The sequence below is a fragment of the Choloepus didactylus genome, chromosome 1 (assembly GCF_015220235.1).
Source record: "Choloepus didactylus isolate mChoDid1 chromosome 1, mChoDid1.pri, whole genome shotgun sequence".
NCBI lineage: Eukaryota > Metazoa > Chordata > Mammalia > Pilosa > Megalonychidae > Choloepus > Choloepus didactylus.
In genome coordinates this window covers 124619623-124646957 of record NC_051307.1, presented here as the reverse complement: position 1 = coordinate 124646957, position 27335 = coordinate 124619623, and the positions used below count along the sequence as shown (strand labels likewise).

At 37.3% G+C, this 27335-nt stretch overlaps 1 protein-coding gene across 11 annotated transcripts in view; it reads right to left on the bottom strand.

Moving 5' to 3' along the window:
• Positions 1 to 27335, bottom strand: part of MECOM (MDS1 and EVI1 complex locus) — a 556962-nt gene that overhangs the window by 55563 nt on the left and 474064 nt on the right. For 7 of the 11 annotated variants that reach the window (XM_037841185.1, XM_037841190.1, XM_037841158.1 and 4 more), the window contains exon 3: positions 3217 to 3351. In XM_037841185.1, coding sequence (XP_037697113.1) covers positions 3217 to 3351 — 135 coding nt within the window. Of the gene's footprint in view, positions 1 to 3216; positions 3352 to 4564; positions 4806 to 6056; positions 6142 to 6315; positions 7242 to 27335 lie in introns of those variants that run through there. The other 4 variants (XM_037841197.1, XM_037841201.1, XM_037841227.1 and 1 more) reach the window with 4 other exon arrangements.

Here is a 27335-nt window from a genome sequence, read left to right as displayed (position 1 = left end):
CAGAAGCTGCAGCTACTTAGAAATTATGGTTTAGTAGAAATGCCAGTGTTTTCAGAGTTTCTATCTCCAAAAACATCACTGTAATAATTCTGAAAAAATCAAATGAAACAGACATCTAAAATCAATAAACTTGGGTTTTCTAGAAGGCATTATCAAGAAACAAAGGTGCCACAAAGCTCACTCTGGTCTGAAAATAAAAAACAACCTGAAATAAAATAACTCTTAGAAGGCAATTGAAAAATCTAAGTTCAGGAAAATGTCCTCAAATAAAATACCAGTAGAAATGTATTAGCAAAATGTTGACTGAATGGTCTTTGTGTTTGTGATACAAAAAAGAAGATAACACCCTTTCTCAACTTTATTTGAAAACCAAAACCATGCTATTTCTAACTGCTTCTTCACTATCAAACAAATCAAATATTTGCTTTATCCAGCATACATGTTTTGACTCTGTCCCCCTACTACCACATTAGATTATCATTTTAGGAAGCACATTTATTCTTTTTTAAAGATCTCCACATCATCCTAAAAACTGATCCAAATTGATTAGGCTTAATCTTGGATATTAGAATTTTTATAAAAGTGTGTCTCTGCAAAAATAAACACTCTTCTTCTAAGTAGTATTTTCCATGTTCGTTAGTTGCCTTAATTATTACAATGACTAGATTGTAGTTGAGAGATTCATCTGAAAGTCTTCCTTTTTATAGTCCAGAATTTGTACTTGTCATTAAAATTTATTTTATACATTTGAGCTCAATATAAGAATCAGAGCAGAACAAAACACTTTTTACAACTTCTTGTGGGGTGCTACATGTGCTTTTGTGTTGTACAAAAGAGTTGATGTCGTTAATGTTTAATAATTATTCCTGATCCAGGGTCTCTCCTAAAGTCTGGATATTAAATAATATGTCACACAACTAGTATGTTCATTAGGTGATGAGTTGTGCTTATTCACCATTTGGCAGCTCCTATCCCTCACGGAAAACAAAGCAAAACAACAGACCTAGAGAATCCTTTTCGTCAGCTCTTTTATCATTGTACCTAGTTGAACACTCACATTTCAAAGCTCCCTGGAATTGCTAGTCTTAATTGGTTTTTGGAAATATGCAATGAAGTTATACATGAATATGTTTATAATACATGCATACACTCTTTGGGCATGTGTTCTCTTTTGTCTTGTCCACTAGGCTAAGTGGGATTGTACACATCTATTCCCTTCATACAAATCTGACTACTTTTACCTCTGATTTTCCGCACTTGTTGTTTATGGGTGAATTTACTTGACCATGTAATGTCAATTTCACAATTATGTCATTTGATATGCATTCTGTTACCATCTGAGATTTCTGCTTGCGTAACATATAAGTTTAAAATGAGTACTTACAGAAGTAATAAGTATATGTCTAATATTGGCCTTATGTATTTTTTCTGGTTAACTATTTTGCCTGGTACCTCAGTTATAATAAGTAAAGATGTTACTCATTAAGGCATGAACCAGCTTTTATTCTTTTGAAAACAACACATCTAAAATGCCTACTTCAAAGGTGACCAAGGTAAAATTATAAATGTCTACTCTAATAAGCAATCTAATTCATAGTTAGAAATAGCAAAATCATTTTTTTAATGCACTTAAGAATTCCAATAACAGGAGTATATTTATTATAAAATATTAGACACATAAACATTAAATAAAAAACTGTACTGGCTACGAGACCTATTCTTAAATCTTTTTACTCATTCTACAACATTTGCGTCTGTCTAAGGCAATAGCTTCTATTGTCAGTAAATATGGATAGCAAATAGTTATTATAATGCAATATTATTATTTCATCTTAAATCTGTTTTTCGAGGTCTTCCAGTTCCTTTTTTAAGGAAACATAACATGAATAATTCCCTCACTTATAATACTTATGTATTTCCCAAATCTACAAATAGTGGGGGCTCAAAATGTCTGTTTTTGATGATGACAGTAACGCATATGAAGGGCATGGGATATTTTCTGTGCACAATAAATAGCTAATCTAATAATGTTTTCCTTTGTCAGTAATGCCTCTTGTTTTCTTAAGGCAAAGGGAAAAAACTATTGACCTGGTTTATTATTTTTGATATATGTTGAAGATTTTTAAATGATTCCCATTTAAACCTAATTTTGCAATTTACTACCTCTTATACAGTTTAGCCAGTAAAAATTATCTGGTAGCTGGTAAAATGCCAAAGAATAATCTCATAACGATGATTGAAACAGAGTCTTAGAACACATGACGCTAGCATTACTTAACAGCTTTCAATTGGAAACATCTAATTAAAACTTGTTTTCCTTGGTGGTGATTTTCATACTAGATTTGCCAAGGAATCGTTTCTACATGATCCTTGAAACACATCTGATGTAGGTAATCACTGGGTTAAAAGAAATAAACAATGATACAACCCAATTCTAACCCAACAATGTTTGTAAAACAAAAATTAACAGGCTGAATTTCATATTGTTTTAGGTATTGTCATATTAAGTTACAAGATTCATAACCTAAGTTTATTGAGTGCAAAATATGTTTCCTAATGTTTTCATGATCTTTATTTCATAGTTACTGTTATTATAGTCAACCTCACTGCATGGTCCTCTACAATGACACAAAGCAATATCCAGCAGTGAGATTTTTAAACTTTTTCACATATATCAAAAATAAATAAATATTTCTGAGTAAACCAAACATAAAAGTGCTTCTCTTTTTTAATAAGGCAAGACAATATAAAACGCAAAAGCAGGCAAGTATGTACCTATGTCATACGAAATATCTACCTACTACTTCAAATAAAATCCACATAAAATTTCATGTGTATCCCTTCCAACTTCTGCATAAATTCATAAAGTGTTCTTGATTAGTTCAATACTCTCTATCCATGTCTCCATATTAGGATGGTAAAGGAAAACGTGAAGAACAGCAAGCAATAAAAAAGTACTCAGTTTTAAATCATTCAATCACTCTCAGAAAACTAGAACATTTATGAAGGTTACTACTACAAAGTGCATAAAGTACTACTGAAAGAAAACAGTACTGAAAATGACTTTATTCTGCATCTTATATTTGTGCATTACCTTTCACCATATCAACAAACAGGCCACAAGGGTCTAGTGCAGCTCACTGTTATTTTTATTCTTCAGGCTTCACTGATACTTTAGTGTTCTCAAAGAAAGACAAGAAAATCTTTACAACATACCTGATCATTTATCTGGCATGCAACAAGGTTGTGCTGATCATAACAGCCAGCAAACCTGATGAACTTGAGCCAGCTTCCTACATCTGGCTGACTGGCATCAATGCAGAACTTCACATTGCAAAACTCATCTAAGATCTAGAAGGAAGAAGAGGAGAACAATCAATTTCCACATTGGTTCATTCATTAAAGTGGTTAATAACTTAAAACTATTTCAGTCAAATGTATAATCCTGCTTTGAATCCTTAAGAGAAAAAGAAATCAGCATACATATTAATAAAAGAGGAACAATAATAAGTTATCTTAGAAACGTCAATGTACTGCTTTTCTAAAAGAACAAAGCAATTGGAAATTACTACTAACACAGATAAATTAGTTTCAAAAAATGTTTCTTTCCTTGTTATGCACAAATGAGTACTACTGACTTAGTTTTATTCAATGTGATTTTTCCAAAAAATGTTATTGAACAGCATATAGTGCCATGTTTCTAAAATCAACAGTCAATATTTTAGGTTCAGATAGTCTTACTATGTAAATGTATAACAAATGTATAACTTCACTTTTTGCAACTTAAATCAATTCAGTTCAAAAACTTTAATCTTAATATTATCAAATTCTTTTTCATAATTAACATTTCATCACTATGAAATAATTAAATCATACCCTTAATTGAAAGGGAAAATAAGATTTGTATAATAGATGCTTTGACCAAACTAAAGAAAAACAAATGGAAATAAATGATTGGTAAACACTCATGCAAACAAAGTATGAGAACTTAATATTTAGTTAACACATGCCAATGCATGTTTCTGGTTTACATTTAGTAAGTGAAATAACAAAAATACTCATGAACAATTTAAAAATACATAAGAATATTGCAGTAAATTACCAATCATTACATATGCTTGTGCATTATTATTTTTCAGGAGATTTTACATTTGGCCTATCCTAAATATTAACTATTACTTAGTATATCTATTTTAAAAATTGTAAAGGAAAACTTCCTCTTTTAAGATTTTGCACACTTAAACCAAGCTATTCGGATTCCTAACAGCAATAATGACTTAAACATCAATATTAAAAGCTGCAGAGTTTTTGACCTGATGCTGAATAACATAAAGGCTGGTAATTTTATATCAATCTGTTAATGCAAACCTGAGGAAGTTTCCTATCAAAGATGTTAAACAACATAGTCTAGAATGCAAATTAATGAATTAAATACCCCCCACAGAACTCTGCTGTATCTATAGCTATATAAAAGTTAAAGCTAAAATCTTGCATATATAACCAAAAGCAATTTAGCCTAGAATTCAGGTAATCACCCAGTTGCAGCTTCAACTCATTAACTCACCACAAACTTCAAGGGGAAGAACCCCAGTGCTAGGAGGGCACTAGTCAAGGGGCGCTATGAATAAGCCTTTGGCCACGAGGCAATTAAAGGGCAATAAGTAGTTCCACAATTTGAAAAAGAAAAATGGAAACAGTAGATAGAGATGGTAATTGCTACACACACACACACACACACACACAAATCAAAGTATCCTTTTTACATACAAATCAAAGTATTCTTTTTCAAGGATACCCTCTTCACATTAACAACAACAAAAATCTACACTTAAAATATACTCTAGTGCAAAGGAGTAGAACTCTAGTTTTCACAAGTGCTTATTTATAAAACTACAAACTTTAAGATGCTTTCTTCCAACTCTCCATGCTGAGTAATTCAAATGGCAACTTGAGATATTCCCCCTTCCCCAGGTGGCTAGAAGGCACACAAACAACAATAGCTATACACATTGTAAAATAAAAAGTTGCGGGATGTTGTTGTTGGTCTGGGTTTTTTTTGTTGTTGTTTTTGCTTTGTTTGGTTTCTGTTTTTCATCTTTTGTTGTTTGTTTTCTTGACTAGCCAAAAAAAAAAAAGCAATTCTACTGGCACTAGAGAAATGTTTAATGAAGGAGAAAGAGAAGGCAGTGAAATGCAACACCATTTCATATTTGCAGAAAGACGTGGAAAACTTGTTAATTTCAAAATCAAGAAGCATCTCCCCTTAGCTTTCAAATTCCTTTTTGCGGGGGCAAGGAGTTAAGTACTACATACACTGTAGATAAAAAAAATCTAGGTGTACTTTTATTCCGTGTTAACATTATTGCCATTGCCACTGTCAACAGTGAAATTAATTTTTAAAAGATTCATTTCCAAAGAACGTCTTTTTATATATGTTCCATGATCATTCAAATATTTCGCCAACATATTAACTTTCTTACTCTCAGTACTCTTGTCTCAAGACAAAAGCTTAACTTTCTCCAGAAATGTCCCTCCCCACCCCCCACCCCCAACCACGGGTGAATTATTCACTTTTGGTTTGCTAGCAGAATTACATTTGTCTCCCTAATGCCTTAATCGTCTCGGAAACCTTGAATAAAATAAAGTAAAACACTTCTTCCGTCATTTCATCTAACATACTCCCTGTTTTTAAAAGCTGTCAAGCTCCAAAGATAGCTTAAAAAAAAAAATCCCTTTCGCTGGACTTTAGAGAAAGGCCCTTTCAAAACACCAACAGCAAAAGAAGAGGAAGGAAAAAAAAAAAACCCCACAATCTAGCCAAAGGGTCCGTATGTGACTTTCTCGCGAAGCAGCACACGATGTTGGACAGCAAAGCTGTTACTTGGCAAGGTGGAACTCGGCCGAAAGCGGCTCCAAAGTCGCGTGGCCGGTGCCAGGAATTCAGATTTTGGCAACCCCACCTTCTGCGTCCCTGATACAGACGGACAGACACACCGAGGGAGGGAAAGTAGGTGAAGAGCGCGAGCAAAAGAGGCCGACAGCCGGCAGAGACCCACCGAAGGCCAGACGACCCACCCCAGAGACGCGTCCAGACCGCACAGTTCCACAGGAGGAACAAGGAAATAGCCAGTCTTAGCAACGTAGATAAGCAGCAGGGCTCCGCGGGACTGCGGGCAAGTCTTTGGAAAAGAAAGCTGGGGCGGGGGTGGGGGTGGGGGCGCCCTGGAGAAGGGTGCCAACACAGGAAACTGTCCGAAGTTACAAACTATGCACGTCGCCAAGACTTTTTTTTTTTTTTTTTTTGAGTTCTCTTACCTTAGTATTTCTATGGCCTCAACTCAGCGATAAAAGACAATCACGGAAGAATTAAAACAGACAAAATAAAGACTCAGCAGCCCCCAGCTTTCCTGCACGAAAATCCTTTCAAACGATCCCGAGCAACATTTCGAGATGTAAAAAAAGCCTCGCGTCTCGACTTCCAATGGATCTCTGATAACTTTGTCCGTCTCTAGGCTCTGCTCTCCGGTACCACGGGTTTCAGATTTATTGTCCTCCAACAATATATTTTTAAGATCAGAAATGAAGTCTCCTCTTGTCTGGGTCACCCGGGTTTGGTGTGTTTTGGTTTTTTTCCCTCTCCTAAATGAGCTCGGAGCTATTCCTTCTGGTTCACATCACCTCCCTCTTTTCTCACTTTCTCTTGCTCTTATCAGCCCGATGTGTAATGAAAGTTATCTGAAACCCACTAAAACTTCTTCCACTTCTCTTCTCTCTCACAGTTCCAAGGTAGGGGGTGGGGGGGTTGGGGGGACAGGCAGGAGGAGGAGAGTTTGAAAAGGTGGGGGGCCTAGGGAAGCGAGGGGAGTGCTAACCCCCTTTCAGATCCTCAGCAGCGCCTTCCCCGGTCCTAGACCCTCACGGGATCGTCCCCTTTCGCAACTCCAAGCTCAGCCGCCCGGTTTCTATTTCATGAACTGTCTCTTTAAAGAGGATCTGCTCGGCCATCCAGAAAGAACCCGGGGCGAGGGAGAAAGGGAGCTATCTCCAGCAGCCCAGAGTGATCGGAAGCCAGACGGCTCCTCTTTCAGTAAATTTTTAAAGTGACAGGAGCCTCCTCTGGCGGGAGAGGTCACAAAAAGGTCGCCAAGACCCAAGTCCTATAGGGACAGACTGATTATGGATGCACCATCCCCCTTAAACATGTAGATTTCTCCGGGTAAACAACCAATGGGGAGATCTCGCCAGGCAGGATTTCTTTCCCCAGGGAAATATCCTTCGTTACGAAGTCCTGAAAGCACAAGTGTAAGTGTGTGCGTGTGTGTGTGTGGGGGGATGGGAGCGATGGGGTGGAGAAGTGCTTTCAGGAGTGTGAGGGTGTGTGCTGAGCCAAGCGGGGGGGGGGCGGGGGAAGCTGGAAGGCTAGAGGATGGGGCTGAGGGTAAGTAAAGGGGTTCTGGCTCATACTAAATATTAGAATTATGTCAGAAATCCTCAGAAAACAGCAACTTAATGAATGAAAAGTTGACACGTACCTTTCAGATTTCTTAAGTATCTTTAAAACACACACACTGAAATTCTTACTCTAATTTAGTCCCTCCATGATTAAATTAGGTGGGCAGAAAAAAGATACTAAATGTTCAAATCACATATGTTTCTTAGAAGACAGAATTTTAAAATTTGGAGTTATTAGTTGCGTATAACCTGCCCGAATGACGACTGGTATTTGCCATTTTCTTTGATACATTAATTACAACACGTGAACGCCCAAGAGTAGAAATAAGCAAATTGATAACTCAGATTATGTTTAAAGTTTTAACATCATAAACGTTGCTTTTGGTACTCAGTACTATACTATGTTTAATAACTTTCTAATATATATGGTTAATTTCTATCAACAGTTCAAAAACGACATTGAAAGAAAGAATATAAGGAATGCATAGCAAAATACAAGGGTCTACGGAGATTCTTATAGCCAACCTCGGAAAATTCAGTAAAACCCAACCGGTTAAAATGAAATAAATGCTTTTTATCACAAAACTCCATTCATAAAAACAAGTGGAGAAAATCCAACTTGTTCCCAGCTTAACAATGGAAAGTTAAGCAAAGTAATCGAGTTGAGGGACATTTCGGGGGGAGGAGTTGAGGGAGAGGGGCTGAGGAGTGCACTTATGGTAAACCATCCACAAAGGGAGACAACACGACTGCCCCCCACTTTTTGTTTCCTCCAAGTGTAAATCTGGTAGATCTATATTCCCCCAAAGTGTTGATTTAAAAACAGAAATAGTAACAAAAGGGAGGGATGTGGGGGAGAGAAAATGACAAGAGGTGGTGACTAATTCGTTTCGGTGGCCTGTTATCTGTGACATTGAACTGTTATTTCAGATAATGGCCATTGTTCGAGGGAAAATCGCACAGCAGTGGTAGGTAAGACAGGAAAAATCCTTTGTAAATAAGCTAAAACCCGGTCAGATATTCCCATAGAGTTCGGAGCTTGAGAACCTTTAAGAGCCCCCGGTTTGCTGCCATTGATTTCCTGCCCTTCCTCAACTTGCCCATTGTCGGAGTCTTTTTTTTTTTTTTTTTTTTTTTTTTTTTTTAATTTAGCCATAAATTGGACCGGCTCGAGCAATGAGCTGTTCTATTTTCTTCCTGTCAGGATGAGGGATTTGTTTTATGATGCATTGTGTATTAAATACAAGTAATCTGGGGAACCGATTGCTTCAGATACTGCTGCCTGATCAGGGGGTCTGAAGGCTCAGCGTCCCAACCCCCCGCCCCAGCCCTGCAGCCCCCACCTCCTTGCCCTTTACAAAGCTGCTTTGAAAAGGAGGAAACGTCGGTGGATAAACAAAAGGTCGTATGGAATCAGTAGCAGGTCCTGGCTAAATTAGGATTTCGTAGAAAGGGCCTCGGCGTTGTTTTTTTTTCCCCCCTTATATTGGGCTTGGGTTGGGAAGGAGGGGCAACTTGCGAGGTCCGGGTGCTTGCAAGTGTGTTAGGAAGCCGGTAGATGGCGTTGTGCCCCGAATTAAAGCGCGGCGCGGTCCGCTCCAGCCACCCAGGTGAACCCACCGCCGCCCGCTAGGCGCGGGCAGCGGGGCTTTACACTCCTCCCGGTGCGCAGTTCCGCGCCTTCGCGAGCCTCCCGCCGGGAGGGTGCACCCTGCCGTCCGGACCCGCAGACACAGGGCTGAGCTTAGACTATTTCTTTGTATGAATTTTTCTTCCCTTAATATAGCCTAAGGAGTCAATGCTTCCTCTGAGAGGCCTTGGAAGATTTATCTAGAGAGATAGGGGATACTTTTACCATCATCACTTGTATTTATTAATATCATCATCACTCTTCTTTCCTACTGAATAAATTGCAAGGAAGACTAAAGGAAATCAAAAGGACCCTTGCAAAGGAGCTAGCAAAATACTACATCTCCCTCCCTCGCTCGCTCCTCCCATGCCCTCCTACCCCCTCTCCTTTGGTTACATAACAATAACTTCGTGTAAAGGCAGAGCACTCCACTTTTTCTTGAAGTTTAAAGGGACGATCCTTTAAACATGAAGTTTAAAGAGAGTATCCTGAAATCCTAGAGTAGCTAGATGGCCCTTGTTTCTCTTGAAAGGAGCCTCTTGCTATTTAAATAATAACCCTTTAGGAAAAGACCCTGCCCCACCTCCCCTCATCAGAAGTGCAACAGATCAAGAGATGGGGCCGAGAGGAAGGTTTTGGCAGGGGACTTGCTTTTCTCCCTGTTTGGCTTGCTTTCCATCAGAAGGTTTCTAAAACAATAAATAAGTACATGGAGCCAAATACCACCACCGATTCCCTTTATTCCTTCAGATTCTGGTGAAATCTGTTTACAGTAGTTCCCGGTTATAAATTAATCTGCAAAAGCCGCTGTCTGCTCAGCAGTAATCAGTAACATGCCTGTTCTGCAGTGTTTAGCGTTGCCCTTGAAATGGCCTATTAAAAATAATGGTTTTACTATAATCTCAGACTAGCTTTAATTTGCAAACATGTATCAGGACAGATGATCTAAATATTAAAGAGGATGGAATGGGTGAACAGGCTATAGGAAATGTATTGCTTTTGGGAAAGCAGAGAATAGGGTGTTTCATCAGCAGTGTTTAGAAAAGAGAATCACATTTTTAAAAATGTATCCAGAAGGAATTCTTGTTTTTCCTGTCTTGTTCTGTTCATTGATGTTCACCAGGAAAAAGGAATTGGAATATATGAGGGTTGAGTGTGAGCTGATAGATTTTCTGGGAGCTGTAAAGATCCCCCTTTGGCTGATGGCAAGGCTAGGGTGCGAGAGGTTAATGTGTTTTCTTCCTGGTTTGAAAAGGGCATAAACCCTCCTCAGGCTCCTTCCTTCCTCCCCCAGCTGCGTAGATGGCAGAATCTTTAAAAGGCCCAAAGATTTCCAATAAGGCCACTGGCTCTGCCTTCATTGTGTAACTGTTTATTTAAAATAAGTCCATATATTAGTTAAAGCCGTAAGAAGTTAGTGCTCTAGTATTCAAGTGATTCCCACAAGACTGTAAGCTGATGCCTCTTTTAAGCCTTAAACTTCATGGTCGTCCCAGAAGTAAAAGTTCTGCTAATGGAGACCCTATGGGCATGGTACATTCCAGCACATCATTAAAGGAAAGAAAAGCAGTCCAGCCAAAGCCAGATGAAATGACTGCACTGTCCACTTTTAATAGGCTTCCTGTGGACAAACAGCACTGTAACGCTCTGCAGAGGACGATATTTAAAAACAAGACAACTTGCTGGCAGTTTTCAATACCATAAAGTTAATAAAGTATGTTCCCATTCACCCTGACATTATGTTTTAGTTTATAGAGGAAGGCGCTTTATAACCTCAGCCTAAGTCGAGTTCCCTTCATTCTGCAGCTTTAGGTTTCTTGAGGTGGCTAAACACACACCGAACTTTTTGTTTTAACACCGTTTTTGTAGCTTTTCAAGAACTTACAAGTGCGTTTTTACATTTCTCAAGTGCAGTTGCATTCATGGGGATCCTGTTAAATTCTGTTTCATACAGGTCATGTCAAGAAGCATGAAATAATCTGAGAAATTGACATTTGGCTGAACAATAACTGCTTGCTAATTAAATTAGCTTTGTGTATAGATATTGATGTGTGTTTAAAAAGAAAATCAATGCTTCCTTTTACATGTTAGAATAGGATCTTGTGAAATCTTACCTAACCTGAGACAATAAGAAAAAATGTCAGTATGTCTTTAGGACTCAAAAGACTTTCCATTGACTCATGTATAAATATTTCTCCCAACACAGAAACTCCCATTTGTCTCTCTTACGTCTTTCTCTCCAAATTCTCTATCACCACAATCTCTTTTCCCAAATCTTTTTATTTAATAGATTGTCTTCTAATGAAGCAAAAGTTTAGACAAGAGAAAAGCTAGGTCAGAAAGCCATGGAATATGTACCATTCCATGAAATAGTCTGTTTAATATGAACTACTTTTATTTTTCAGTCAGGGGAGTATTTCATGAACTGAACACCCTAAATTTAAAGGTGAGTTCTGTGATGCTAGGCAGACAGATCCAGCAAAATGGTCCAATACAATCAGTTTCAAACAAAAAAAGACCCTAAGTGTTCAATATACATGACCAATACCCAGAAGAGATATTTCTGGTCACTCTAGATGGCCTCTGCCTTATAAAAAAGTGTTGGCGGGCGGGGGGGGTGCTGTTAAAAAAAGAAAAGAGGAAATTAAAGGTTAAAAAAAAAAAAAAGTAAATAAAAAATTTCCCTTGGTCTGGAAATGGGCCCGACTGAAAGCATGTTAATCTCCACCTCAGTAATTTGGTTCTCCAGGAGAAGACAGAAGCTCTGCTGCTATGCCCTGCACTTCATAAATCACATCTTTATGTGGACAAGATCAGGGCACCTAACAGCTCAGACATGGGCCTTTGCAGTGGCTGGAGGATTCAGGCATGTTTACTCTCCCGCTCGGCTCTCTGAGGAGTAGTCCAGCACGCTTCTAATTACTTTTGATTATTTTCATTTGCTGGGGTCAGTCTGGCTTGCCAGGACTGCTGGAGGGTTGATTTCCTACAAATCTTGATGTCTTTGTAGGACGGCCCTGTGTGCGTTCAGAATTAGCACCCCGTTATTGTCCTTACAGCAATCCCTCATAATGGATACTGTGAGAGAAGAGTTTCCCCAGTGAACCATTACCTACTTCCCGTTTTATTAATTAACTGCACAAGCATAATCAACTATCTGATCTTTTTTTTTAAAAAAAAAAAAAAAAAGCAGAAGAGTTTCTTAACAGTTGAGTACTTTATGGTATATTTGGCCAGAATGAAAGTGGATTTTTTTTTTCTTCAACTTTAAATATATTTAGTGATGACTAGCAGCTCTTTGGAAACTAAGATGAAATACTTTGCTGAAACAACAGCTCTAGTGAATAAATTATTATACTCAAAGATTTATTTCCTAAACTCCAATTAAGGCTGCCATATTTAAAGTATTTTTGTTGAGCCATTTTGATGGATTTCAGGCCTAAGCCATTATGCTGAGTGGTTTTTTTGTGGCTAAAACACACAGCAAAAAATTTATACTAAGTTTAAATGATAACAATTTTACAAAATAAAAACTTTAATAAAATATATTATAGTAAAATTTGGTAGAGGAAAAGAGACAAAATGCCATTCTTTTCCATTTCCCTATAGCCCCAAGGTAGAGATGTTTAAGGTTCTGATGTGTATACATTAAAAGATTCATTCAAAAAATATGATGATTAAATAAATATTCTCAAAAAATATATAATATATCAATCTGATTGTTCCTACAATAAGAAGTTTTTTACCACCCAGGAAAAATTACTATTATCATTTTTAATTTTATAAATGATAACATGGATCATGATGATCTTTTGAGTCTAAAAAGCCAAACCCCTCGTTGTTCCTAACTTTAAACCAAAGAATTCAGGGAGTAAATGCTTATAGAATTAACTTCAGTGCTGTAAGGGGTTAATTTTTCATGGTCTCATTAATTTCAAATAATTAAGTATTTCAAGACACCATTTAGCATTACTTTGTACAGTAACTCCTGGATCAGCTTCTTCATCATGGCTTTAGAAACATCACAGATGAGTGCTTTTACACTTATAATCTTGTGGGGACAGTGAGGTGGAAGACCTTCTACTCTTGTCTCCACTTCTAACTGTGTGGCTTTGGGTAAGTCACTTAACCTTTAGGTCAGTTTCCATGAGAGTTTCACAACATCAGCTTAAGAAGAGTGTTGGGAAAATAAATTGCATAATATGAGTGTGAACTACTCCAAGATCATGGAAACAGGTCAAAACTCTCCAGGTTTCACAATGTTTGTGTTTGTGTATTGAGTTAGAGTAAACACACACACATACACAATGTGGAAGATGGTCTGGTTTATACTTTGAGGAATGGTAAAGTATAAGTAATTTTCTAACCTCTTTCTTCCATTCTAATGTCAGTTGCCCTAATCCTTACCGTGACCTAAGGACGAGAATAATTATAAGAAAAATGTTTTTTTTCCCTCAAGCTGTGCTATCCCCAAAGATGTCCATCTCTGCCTGGCTTGCAGCTGAGTTTGTCCTGTCCCACCCACTGTGTTCTCTGCCAATCAGTAAGAGGGAGTCTTCTGAGGCAGAGGTAGAAAACCATTGAGTTCTAAGAGCCCTAAAACCACGGGAGGAAGAGACACAGACACAGACACAGACACAGACACAGACACACACACACACACACACACACACACACACACACACACACAGGCCAATTTTAAGTCAATATTTGTTACCAAGGCCCAGAGGGTAGGGATTGGGTCTGTCTTATCCAACCCTCTTGCCTAGAGTCTCCCATAATGCTTGGTATATAGAAGGTATTAAGTGGATGTTTGTTGAAAAAAATCAACAGGTCCTTCCTTGGATTTCATTCCCAATTGGTTTGGATGCCTCACTTGGATGTCTGTTACCATTAGTCTGAATTATTGCAATGACCTCCTAACTGGTCTTCCCACCAATTCATACTCAACACTCACTAATCCCCCCAACCACCAACTGTTACTCACTCCCTTGATCAAAATATTTCAATAGGTTCCAGTTGCCTAAAAATATAGTATAAACTCATCCATATTTTCAAAACTAAATGAGGCAATCCATGTAAATAACTTAGAATCATGCATGGCACATAGCACATGGGTAATAAATAATAGCTATTATTGTTATTGATATCACCAAATTATCATTACTATTCCTCAGCCTATAATTCATTTTGCCTCAGTCACCCTGGATGAAATCTTAGCTATCCTTCACAGCCACCCCTCTTATTGTACCCTCACTGATTCTTACCAACCAGACTTGACCTTTTCATACTTCACTCCACAATCATCTGTAATTCCCTCCCAGTTAATAGCCAGTTCTGCCTTAACTTATACATGTATCTGTAATGGTCTTATCCTCCTAAGGCCATTGTAAGATCCTCCAGGATGAAATCAAGTTTTATTTGCACAGACATCTTAAGTAGCATCTTTTCATAGTATGCTAAACTTTCTTTGGAAGGGTGAAATAATTATGGCTAACAGTATGGGGAATTGATATATTTAATACCCAAGGAAACTTGGCTATTTAACACTCTTCCCCCTTGGGAATCAATTGCTGAACTGATAATTCTCTTTTAGGGAATTTAGAGATGGGAATTCCTGTCACTGCTGCCTCTCAGGAGTAGCACCCCTGTACACACACACACACACACACCCCAAACATTTCTCTTTCTGTACCAGCTGTCTGCCCTTTACCTGGGCACAGACCATGGACACATCTTGGATTCTTCCTTTCCCTTGTCCCCAGTGATCAGTCATTGACTTGGTCAGTCTGTTAAGTTGTATTTACAGGGCCCTCACCTTCCCACTGGCACTGGCCTAGTGGAAGCCCTTGTCATCTTAGCCCTGCATTTTTATGGCATCTTTTATAGCACCAAAATTAGTCTCCCTGAAATAACAGGGTCATAACAATAATCCCTAAAAACAAAAGGTGAAAAGCAAAAACAAAAACAAAGAAAAAACAAATTAACAAAACTTCCAGTGACTCTAAATTCATTGGAAAATAAAATCCCTCACCCAAATATAATTTGACACCAATTTTTCTTTCCAGGCCATTTTCCTGCTTCTTCCCGCTACACAAATCTTAGCTCTGGTTAAAAACTGGGATATGAGTAGAAGCTCTAGGCCCTTTAATTGTGCAAATCCCAGGATGCAGCCCTTCACTTTTCTTTTCTTGGATACTTTCACAGTCATAAGATGAAACAGTGATCAAGAAAGTGAATAATAGTTTCATTTATCAAAATCATACAGAGCCTTTGAGGCTCCTTTCCCTGAAATTCTTAGGGTACTTATTACTAAACTCATTCACGTTTAGGATCATCTGTGATATTTCTATAATATCCAATCTGCAATATAAGCTGTTTGATGGCAAGGAATGCCTTTCACCCCAGCACTTTCTAATCAGTGAATTGTTAAAAAATATTCCTGGAAAGACTTTTCTGAGATCAAGTGAGGGAAAGATGGCTCCCTCTTGGAGCTTCACAGTGAACTTCAGTGTGGTGAATGCTCTAAGAGTCTAGGAAGTTCTTCAGTAAAGAAACATTTGGCTTGCTTACCATGGAACCATACAAAGATATTTTAAAATGTATGAAAGCCCCCTTCCACTGGGACACCTAGGGGAACAATTTTAGAAATAAAGCTTTATATTGCTCTGTTTCAGTAAAGCAAAGGTATTACCCCGTATCTATTTTTATCAACTGACTGATGGACTGTTTGCAATTCATGATTTAAAAAAAAAAGTCACTAAAAATAGTAACTGACTGATGGACTGTTTGCAATTCATGATTTTTAAAAAAAAGTCACTAAAAATAGTAATAAATAAATAGAGAAAAAAATCAGCCTCAACTTTTCTTTCAACATGTGAAAGCATTTGGAAAGTCCATCAAGCTCAGAAAATAGGTGATCAGTAATCTTTAGTCAATTGATCCTTTGCCTTTAAACTCTTATAATTGTACTTGAACACAGGGTATGAGAACTTCCAAAGGAATGTATACAATCTCATTTCAAAATCAATCCACTCCTTCCTATCCTCTTCCATTAAAAGCCCTTCTAAAGCATAAATTTTACCATGGCCATATTTACATGCAATGTTTTATATTATTTAGGCTTTACTTAATATGATTTGGCATTATCTAGATATGCATTTCCCCAGAAGAAATAAAAGCAGCAAGGAAATCTCAAGCTAAGGATGTCTGAGTTAAACATTTAAGAATTTGCCTTTTCTCCAGTTTTGATATTGAATTCATGTGTTGTGCCTGCTTATGGCTGTCTAACCACTAAACTAAGTGAACATTAAATCAAATGGCATACAAAATTACAGGAATTTGATCTTTAGATGAACCACAAACCTTAATGAACTAACGTTGTTCCAGATGAATTAACTCATCATCCTGAGGAACAGAATATTTAACAGGAGTGAACCACACAATCTTCTCTGTAAAGAGCACTAATGGCTGTGATTAATTCTTGATCTATTGAAAGTGCTCGCTTATAACTAAAGAGACATACATTAAAGGGAGGTGGGAAGGAGGGGAAGAGGCAGTTCTGCCACAGAATTATTGCTCTACTCAAAGCTCTGACAGGGGGTGCTGCATATTACTTACACCTGGTTATGATATCTCCGTTACAGAATTAAGAAACAATCATTATGTTAAGTTCTTATCAATGATTTAGTGAAACATTTCTCTTTGTCTTATGTTGGAAATCCTAAAATTCCATTTTATTATGTCAGTGATCACACCCTGACACTTTTTAAAAATAAAAAATAAAAAGGCATCATCCATTTAATGGGTGTCACATCTTGCGATGTGTATCAACTGGCAAAATGTCAAAATATTCCAATAGTGGTTAAAGTACCAATAAAATCCCAGTATCATTGTGAAAATATGGACATTGATTTCAGCTGTGACTTTGAAAATACCTAACTTGTAAATTTTGTTGAGTCGATTCTTCAAATTCAAATAAAATGCTGATATCCTGTCTATAACATCAAGAATTAAGTGCTGGTCAATTTCCAAGATACAGACTCTCAAAGGTATTTGTGTTGAGTATGTAGTTCTTGGCTGGAAAACAAATCCAAGCTGGCTAATGCAGTGCATTCCCCCTACAACTAGAAGGGGGAATGCCAGGAGGGACATGAATGGAAATACTTTAAGAGGAAAGAAAAGCATGTACCCTGACACACACCCTAATTTCTCCTCTCATATTCTGGACTGCCAATTTACAAATAAACCATGGAACCCAGTCATGAAGTGGAGAAAATAAAAAGTATGAGCCTAGGAAGGTAAGAGTGAAATGAATGCAGAATTCAAATTTTAAACTCATACTCTTTTTCCATATTACCTTGTCTTGCACATGTTGATATTCCTCCTCTCACTTCTTACAAGAGCTAACAAAGTTCATAAGCCTCAAAAGTTGTTGGATGAATCAAATTTAAATGATTCACTAAAGTATTTTAGCTATGTAATATATTTTGCTTAAGTTTTGTGGGTTTTGTTGTCTTTGCAGAAATTACCATAATAAATGTTCATTTTTTTCTGTGCATATCTCCTTGGTAATCTGTACTGGGATATTTCAAGAAAGTCATTAAATGTCTTTACAAAATATATTTTGCAAAATTTTAATCTCAGAAAGCACAGTGGAGTTGCAACATGTGCACATTTAACTTACTAATATTCAACTTTTGTGAAAAGAGAAAGAAACAGACAGACAGAGAAAGAGATACAATGAGCTTTCATCCAAAGGAGAGCATGAGATGGAGACAATCCCCCAGTAGGAATCAGTAGTCAACTGCCTTGTGTATTATGAGTGTCTTGCTGAATTGAGTATGACTCTCAGGTTTCAAGAAATGTATGTTTCACACTCTGTAGCCCCTGAAAGCAAATACACCACTTCCTCTAGTGCTCAGCTGAAGACACAGTGATCCATTCCAACACTGGATGACTTAAGGGCTAAACAAGGGAAATTTTGTTTACACTTGATTTTCAATTAGTTGCTCACTGTAGAACCTAAGCCCACAGTAAGATATAAATTCACTGAACTCGGTTCTGGTTTTGAACAGTAGTCTCTACCAGTGACAAGATAGCACCACATCAAATAAATAAATGATATTCTTTAACCATAGCATTTGTGGACAGCAAACTGAAGCTTCTCCAATTTTTCCCCACCCCCATACTTTGTTTTACATTTTGGTCTGGGTAATACCAGTGGTTCATGATTCACTTGGTTCAGCAGTCAAATTACCCCTACCTAGGGAGTGGCAGCAGTAGTCTGTTTTCACAAACTTCCTGCTTCCTGTGACCTTTAGCAGGGAAGGTGATGGGCTGAATTTGGTAAGATGCCACAATGAGGAAAGATCATCTTCTCAGGGCTCAGTAGACAACGAATATTGCAAATAAGGAGTCACTTGGGCTCATGAGCAATCAGTCTCATCCCCTATTTCCTACAAAGCCATAGTTCTCTGATCTTGGAGCGCTCCATGCAGTCTGCTTCTACTTATGTGACATTGAGAAAGCTGCTTAAACTTCTTGAACCTCTCTTCCAATAGCTCTGAAATTGTGGTAATGGCACATACATCACATAGCTTATTAAATAATTGTATTTATATGTACACAACATATATAATGCAAATATAATGTGTGTAAAGCACTTTATATAATGCCTGATATATAACAGGGACTCATAGGGAGGAAGTATAGTATAATGTTTAAAAGTACAGGCTCTGGAATAGGACAGCCTGGACTTAAATCACAGCTTCACTATGTGCTAGGTGAGTGGCATGTGCCAAGTTACTTATAACCTCAGCTTCCTCCTGTGTAAAATGAGGATAATGATAGAATCTCATAGAGCTATGGGGAGGTCTAAATGAGATAATCCACACACAGCACTTAGCTCAGTGCCTAGCACATAATAAGCACCTTATAGGCATTAGCTATTATTAAATGAAGTTCTACCTCTATAACATATTTGCTACCTTCTGTAAAAATGCCCTCTATGCTTTGTTTCTCAGACCTCTTTATATTGGAAGTGACGCAAGCATGGTTTCTCCTAACTCATTTGCTAATCACTCAGGCAGCATTTTGTTTTTGAGAAATAGAAATGAAAACATGGAGAGTCAGAAAAAATAACTGAAATAAGTGAAGGGAGTGCAAATTCAACATGCTTTCTAATAACTAAGCTAGGAACCCCAATCCTAGTGGGGAAAAAAATGCTTCCTGAAAAAGGAATTTTCTCGAAATAGGTAAAAGAAAACACATGAAGAGAAGACAGGAATCTTCATAATTCTACTGGAAGTGAGCATGTTTTAAAAGATAAACCTTGAACAGAAATTAAGTTTGGACTACCTTTTAATCAATAGTTGAAGTAGAGTATTAAAAGATATAATTCTTCAGAATATAGGCAAAAAGGGAAGATGAAGCATTCAAGCAAAAGGAAAGAGGATACATAGAATAAGACAAGCGTTAATCCAGGGAAACTTGGTAGAGTTGTTCAATTTTATGTGTGTAAATTTGTTCTGTGCTTGGGATCATGTTACAATAGCAGGACTATGAATACAATGGGCAAACCAGCTTAGTTCAGTTTATTCTACAAAACATTCATTGGGAATCTTCTATGTCCTGGCACATCACAAGGCACTACATATATACACTGATTTTTAAGTCATGGTCTCCAGCTCTAAAACCCAGTGGAAAAATCCCTTAGGTTGGCCATTGGTCACAGACACCTGATAATCATACGGAGCAAAATCACAGATGGATCCCAATGAATCATGAACACTATTGGGGAGACCACTCCTAGGACAGGGGCAAGCAAAGACAGCCAAGCCACAGCATTCTTATATACAGCAAGGGGAGCACAGTTCTTTATTTACATAGCTACTGTGACACTGCACTTAAAAGGTGTCTGCCCTGGATATATTTACAAAAAACTAGTTGCAAGGCAACAGATCAGAATTTAGAGAAATTTAGGACATGGATAGGATAGGCCTAGAAGATGAAAGACTATTTTTTTTCTAGTTAAGAACAATTTCTTGGTCACAGATAAAAGATAAGATGTTCACTCATTCATTCATTCCTACCATGTTCCAGGTACTATATCAGTGATAAAGATGAAAGAGAAGTATATTGAAATAGCCATCTTTGATGGTTTTGAAATTTGCCCACGAATGTTCTGACCTCCCCTCCCTTCAAAAAGTTGAGCCAAATTCCTCTTTCCTTGAGGATGGGCCAGACATAGTGACTCACTTCTGGCAGGAGTAATGTTGGGAGAATTGTGAGGTTTAGTCATAAAGAGGATAGCTGTTAGCTCACTTCCTCCATCTCTGTCCTCCTGTCTCTCTCTCCCTCTCTCAGTGCTGCCCTGTCTGTGGACCTTGAGCAAGCCGCCTATGAAGGGGCCAGTATGGGGAATAACTAAAACCTCCTCACAGCAACCAGAACCAACCTGCCAGCCATGTGCGTGAATCGCTTTGGAAATGGATCCCCCAGCACCAGGCAAATCTTTAGATGACTACAGCCAACAGCTTGACGGCAACCTAATAAGACCCCAAATCAGAAATGCCCAGAATTCTGAATTCCTAAAATCTGGACCCATAGAAACTGAAGATGATAAATGTTTACTGTTATTTTCAGCTACTCACTTTTGGGATGATTTGTTAGGCAGCGATAGATACTTAATACACCAGCCAGAGCTCTTTGAAAGATATGGAGAACTCAGTCACCTGGACTCCTCTGATTATTAGAGAATTCAGGCCCATGAGGGAGGTACCCCTAGACTGCAGGAAGACTTAGCCTGCCCTTACCTTGATACAGCTCGCAAGGGAGCAGTTTCACCATGACTCCCATCTAATACATACTTGCCTCTGGTTCTGCTCATGAACTGTTGCTACTCAACAGACTCACTAGGCTATCCAGGAACTGTAAGGTTGAGAAGCGTTAGTAAATAGGATTTGATATATAGGATGTGGTCAAATTATAGAAGCCTCTCCAGAGCCTGTTGAAATTTAGGCTATATAGCGTTGAAAGCAGAAAAAGACAGCCGTTATAAGTGTTTTCAGTGGCAACATTATGAAAACAAAATTTCAGAAAGATGTGTTTCCTGTTTCCAGGATTTCTCATGATCACATGAGCTCTCAGTCAATTTGAGGTCAGGTACCAAATTAGGGTTAGGTTGGTTTGCAAATTCAGTATGATTTTGTGTTGATATTTATAAAATGGCTAAGATATTTGTATGATCTTCATACAAAGAAGTACACCACTAAGCCATGTACCAGGACTTTCCCAAATAGAAACCCAGCCCAAACCAAGGGGAAAGGCAAGACAAACGTATCAAAGCCAAATGCATCAGTGAACAGTAAGATTAGCAATCCCGGCCCCGATCCCCCCACTGCCTACAGCCATGGACCACAGCCATGGACTAGGTCCTTGCCTGTGTAGCAGGACCTCTTCTTGGATCGGCAGTCATTTCCAGTAAAGTGACCATTGGCCACCATTTCCTGGGGTCTAAGAGAGCTCACCAGGATTGCATAACTAGCAACCAAACCATATCAGGTTGTGACAGAGAGAATAGTAGGCATAACACGTTATTCTTTCAAGAGGCTTTCACTTAATGTAGTCAACTCACTAATGATAAAAAAAAAAAAAAATCATGAGAGAGCACAACTAAGTAAAATTATCACCACGTTAAAAACGAGAAAAGAGATGTAGACGTTAGAGAACTTACCCAAGGTCCCACTTCTAGTAAGTGGTAAAACTGACTGGAAGGAAGAAGTTTTGATTCTTAGCTAGTGCTTTTTTGACTATGTCAGTGGTTCCCTATCTATCTAGATAAAGAGGCTAGGTTTAAATTTAATTTTTTTTTAATCTTAGAGAATCCAGTAATTCTATTCATCACTCTACTTCACTTTGCTATTTCCTTTTCAGGTTTCATTTTTAAACATTCATTTTCTTTGATGTCTTTCAAACTACAAAAGCAATATATACTTGTTTTAACAATCAAAACAACACAACACAAAGGTGTTTCACCATTCTGAGGTAATCAGTATTTGGTTTTTCCCTCATAGTATTCTTTGCTCATATTTTTAGAAAAGCATGTCTACATAAATAGAGGTTTTGTTTGTTTTTACCAAAATAGAGTTGTACTATAGATATTAGTCTACAACTTCCTTTTTTTAATGTGATACTATAATCACAGGCATTCTACAAGTTATATCTATATCTAATTTGAAATTATTTTTCTAATTTCTTTATGTATGTATATATATACCTGTACACACACATGCACACATAGAATTTTACATGGACCCTTGGGCTTTGGAATAACTCCAGGATATCTCCCACCATCCCACCCCATTGTCTCCAATTCCTTTGCTCTTGATTCATGGTTGAAATTACCAAATTAAACATGCTGCAGGACAAGGTATTAGAAGCCAGAGGGAGTGAAAAATGAATATAAACCATCATACCTCCTGTTAGGGCCCATGCAGTCTATTTGTAGAGACAAAACTAAGCTACTTGAAAAAACAGCAGATAGTACAAGACTGTAAGTCATCAAATACTAAACTATGTGGTTCAAATGATAACTGCTGCAGAAATTCAGGCAGGAGGAAGACGTGCAAAACTGGAAAGGTAGAGGATGCTCCATGGAAGAGATGACACCTGCACTCAGTCAAAAGTGGAAAAGGATATTCCTGGGCAGCTTTCCCATGTGCTTGAGTTAGACAAAGCATACTCTCAGGGTTTGTTTAATTGCTTCTGTAAAATCCAGTATCCTAGGTGTGTAGACTTATCCCCAAGATAGAATATGGGCAGAGATTGGGCAACTGACTATGCAGGAGCATAGAATGTTCAATAAGGCTTATTGTAAAGGCTGCTAGATTGTAAGCTCTTACAGCAGTCATGTCTATTCCTGAGTTTTAACTGTTATTTAAGAGATGTTTATTTGGTACAAAATTTACATTCTCTGTAGCATACTATCTAATTTAACCTGTATGGCCAGTTTATTTAAGCAATGTAATTACATGGAACCTAGAATAGGGAATGAGATCTTGTAATTTTGTACAGGTTGATGTAATACCCCAATATATCCCAGAGTATTTTGGGCAGAAAACTAAAAAAAAAAAAGTTATGCAAAGTTCCCTTGAGGACTGGGGGAAAATGTGGGAGTATTAAACTTTTCCACCTGGGGAATTACTGCAAGCATATTCTTGCAAGCATTAGGGACTTCCAATTTAGTAAGTCAAGCCCTCGATCTTGGGGCTTGCTCTTATGAAAGTTATTATAGCAAAGAGCTAAGTCTACTTATAATTATGCCTAAGGTCACCCCCAGAGAACCTCTTTTGTTGCTCGGATGTGGCCTCTCTCTCTCAGCCAACTCTGTAAATAAACTCACTGCCCTCCTCCCTACAAGGGACATGAATCCCAGGGGTGTAAGTCTTCCTGGCAACATGAGACATGACTCCCAGGGATAAGCCTGGCCCTGGCATTGTGGGATTGAGAATGCCTTCTTGACCAAAAGGGGGAAAAGAAATAAAACAAAATAAAATTTCAGTGGCTGAAAGATTTCAAATAGAGTCAAGAGGTCATTCTGGAGGTTATTCTTATGCATTATATAGATATTCTTTTTTAGTTTCTAGTGTATTAGAATAGCTGGAAGGAAATACTTGAATCTGTTGAGCTGTAATCCAGTAGATTTGATTCTTGATGATGATCACATAACTATATAGCTTCTATAGTATGACCGTGTGATTGTGCACCTTTGTGACTGACACTCCCTTTATCCAGTATATGGGCAGATGAGTAATAAAATAAATACACAAAAATGTATAAATAATGGGGGGGTGGGATAAGGAGTATGGGATGTTTTGGGTGCTCTTTTTATGTTTTATTTTTTTCTTTATTTTGGAGTAATGAAAATATTCTAAAATTGATTGTGGCAATCAATACACAACTATATGATGATACTGTGAGCCACTGATAGTATACTTTGGATGGATTATATAGTGTGTGAATATATCTCAGTAAAATTGCATTTAAATAAAAAGAATCATCCCTATGTATTTTAAAAATATGTGAGTATGATCATGTGTATGATCAAAGGAATTAATTTCTCTGATAGATTCCAATATATGAGATGGATTTAGATGCTATACTGGGTGAATCTATCAGCATAAAGGAACATTGAAAAAGAATTATTCCAATAAAAATATAAAAGCAGTAAATAGGCTGCTAAAATTTCTAGAGTAATTCTTTTAATCTAAGAATTACTTAGTATCACAGTGCTTTGTAGGCACACTAGAAACATTTTCTTTCAGATAACGGGTTTTACTATTTTGCTTAATAAGCAAAGCTACAGGCTACATAAGAGACCACTTATTTAGAAAAATAATAATATTAATAACAACAGCAGCAGTAAAAAGCACAAAACACTTTTAAATCATAAGTGTAACACCCAAATACAAAATAAATAAAAATAGACCCATGGATTTAAATTTTACTTTTTTTGTAAATTTGGTTAAGTTTGGAAATGAAGGCAAAAGATAGCCATTATTTTTATTTTAATTTTATTTCTAACATTAGTCAGTCTTGTTGGCTTCACTCATCCCTTCACTCTTTCATTCATTCCAGAAAGAAATCAGACATGGTGCTAGACAAACTCTCACCTTTAAAAACTGCTCTGGTAACAATGTGGCAAGTGAATACTGTAAGACCAATCAGCAAAGTATTGAAATAATAGAAGCCAGAGATGGTGGTAAATGGTTAAACATAATTACAATACAACCATTTATTGAAGGTCTACTCTGTGTCAAGTGCTTAAACATGCCTCATTTCATTGACTAACTCATTAACAGTCTGTAAGGTGATTATTTTCCTTATTTTTTAGATGTGAAAACTGAACTCAATAAGAGAAAGTAACTTGCCCAAGGTCACACAGCTAGTAGGTATAAAGATGGGATTCGAATCCTGATCAATCTGACTGCATGTTCTGCTGAATTTTTTTCCCAAGGCTATAGTACCTCAGGAATAAAGATCTGAAAGAGTGGCTTGCTGAGATGCCAAAGATGTCATCTTCCTGATAATTGGCTGTTGGCATTTAGGGTCACAGTGAGCCAACCACTGACTAAGACCCTAAGGAATTCTCACCCCATTTTAATAATAAATATTAGGCTAATAAAGAACATACCCAATAGGGGGGTATTATCAAGACTAACATAGATTCCTGCAACGTCAGGGAATCCACCCTATGTATTAGGAATTAATACAGTCATTTTGAAAATGTGAAAAAGGAGGCTAGATAAAGAACATTATTTTTCCAAGCTCCATCATAACCAGAGTGAGCAAATTTGTGCCCATGCTTGGTTTTGTAGCATCCTACTTTTTTTTTTTAGTTGCTCTCTCATTGTTTAAATGTACTTTATTGTAGTCTTTTAGGAAAAGACACCCAAAAAAGAAATTAAGTACTCAATACAGAGAAGAGAGGCACTTCCTAGAAGTGAAATTCTAATCTACTAAGGCTTTCAATCTACTTAGTAAACTCCTTTCACCTTGATTTGCATAAAAGCGTAAAGGTTAGAATAACAGAAGACGAAACAATTTCTCATTTTTCTGCCCCCAACTAAGAATCTATGTCATAATGTGGGTGCTGAAAAAAAACAACGGAATTTGATTTCAACATTATGTCATTAAACCACAATTATGTCTCATATACAGCACAGGGAAAGTCGTTTGGGGTTATTGGTAGTGGCTTCCTCCTAAATCTAGCATGTCTGCCCTTTCTATCTGTTTCCTTATCTGATTATTTACACTGTTTAACTTCCTTGTGCTTTTATTCTCAAAAACCACTTGGGGTCTGCATCCTGGGTGCAAGACACTGACCTCAAGTCATATTCCTTGTCTAAGCAACCTTCCTTGTAAAGTTCCCTGATGAAAAAGTTCCATCTACATAATAGCAAACATAGATTTTTGACAGGATATAAATTGGTTTATAAAAGTAGGGCTTAAAGCGGGAATTGGTCTCCCTGTTTCAAGCCATCTTTTGAAACTGCTTAATGAGAGTTCTTAAAGATTTGGTGAAGACATATATAGATGCATGTGACTGAAAAATATTTAAGATTTGACCTCTTAAAATTGTTAATAGAAATAAATTTGTTTATTGCACCATTAGACAAACACTTCCAAAATGTGACTCTGATTAAATGAACTTTCATTCTAGTGAGGATTAAGGTGAAAATGCATTAAGAAAAATGAAAAGAAGTTGTAAAACTGATTAATTTCAGGAATAAAAGGAGAAACAATTTAACCAAAATATTGCAACTGCACCGGATGGTCAAGCCATCTACAGAGCAAGAGAAGTTTGTAATTAGTCTATGTTTTTCATCACTAGGAAAAAAAAGTATGTGGTTTTAGATATCATGTTTAAAGCACCTAAAGAACCCAAAGTTGTCATGCTAAATACAAGAGATCTAAAGATCTGCTGTTACACATCCATTACATTTAGTGAGCTGTCCCACTGGCTTTTTTGAAGTGCTGTATACACGATCTTGCAAGGAGAAACACTTTATTTTCCATACGAAATTTGAGGCATAATGTTTAATGTTCACAAGATAAGTTAACAAAACTGTATGCTGCTGACTTTTTTATTTCCCTGTTTTATGTCCTTCAAGTACTTTAACGAAAGATAAACAAGAAGGTAGTAGAATAAAATGTGCCTTTTGCTTCTACCTTTTTCACTCTCTTTTCTAAATTAAATTATAACTGCTGATTTGCACCCAAAGAAGAAATCATGTTAAAATATGCTGGTTTTTTTTTTTTTTTTTTTTTTTTAATTTTTAGATAACAGCTTTCAAAACACAGCTAAGTAAAATGTGTTTTGAGATGGAAAACATTTGGTCTTTTTGCAGCTTTCAACAGCTTAAGTGAAGGGATTTTTAATGTTCCCAAACAGCTGGTCCATACTGTGTGTATCATGATTTCCACTCTCACTGAAGGATCCCGACTGCAGGAGAGTTTCCCTTCTCTTCCTGTTCTTGTTGCTTGTTCATCTTACAGCTTCCCGTTATTAGGGCAACTTTCTCATAGGGAAGCCTTAGAGCATTACCACAGTAAATGCTGAAAGAACTTAATCTTGAACAAAACATACATTTTTTCTTCAAAAAATGCTAATGGTCTTCTATTTATCATGTGGTGGCTGTAGAAAACAGCAAGTTAATGTATACTGGTATAAAAATAATAGCAGTATGGC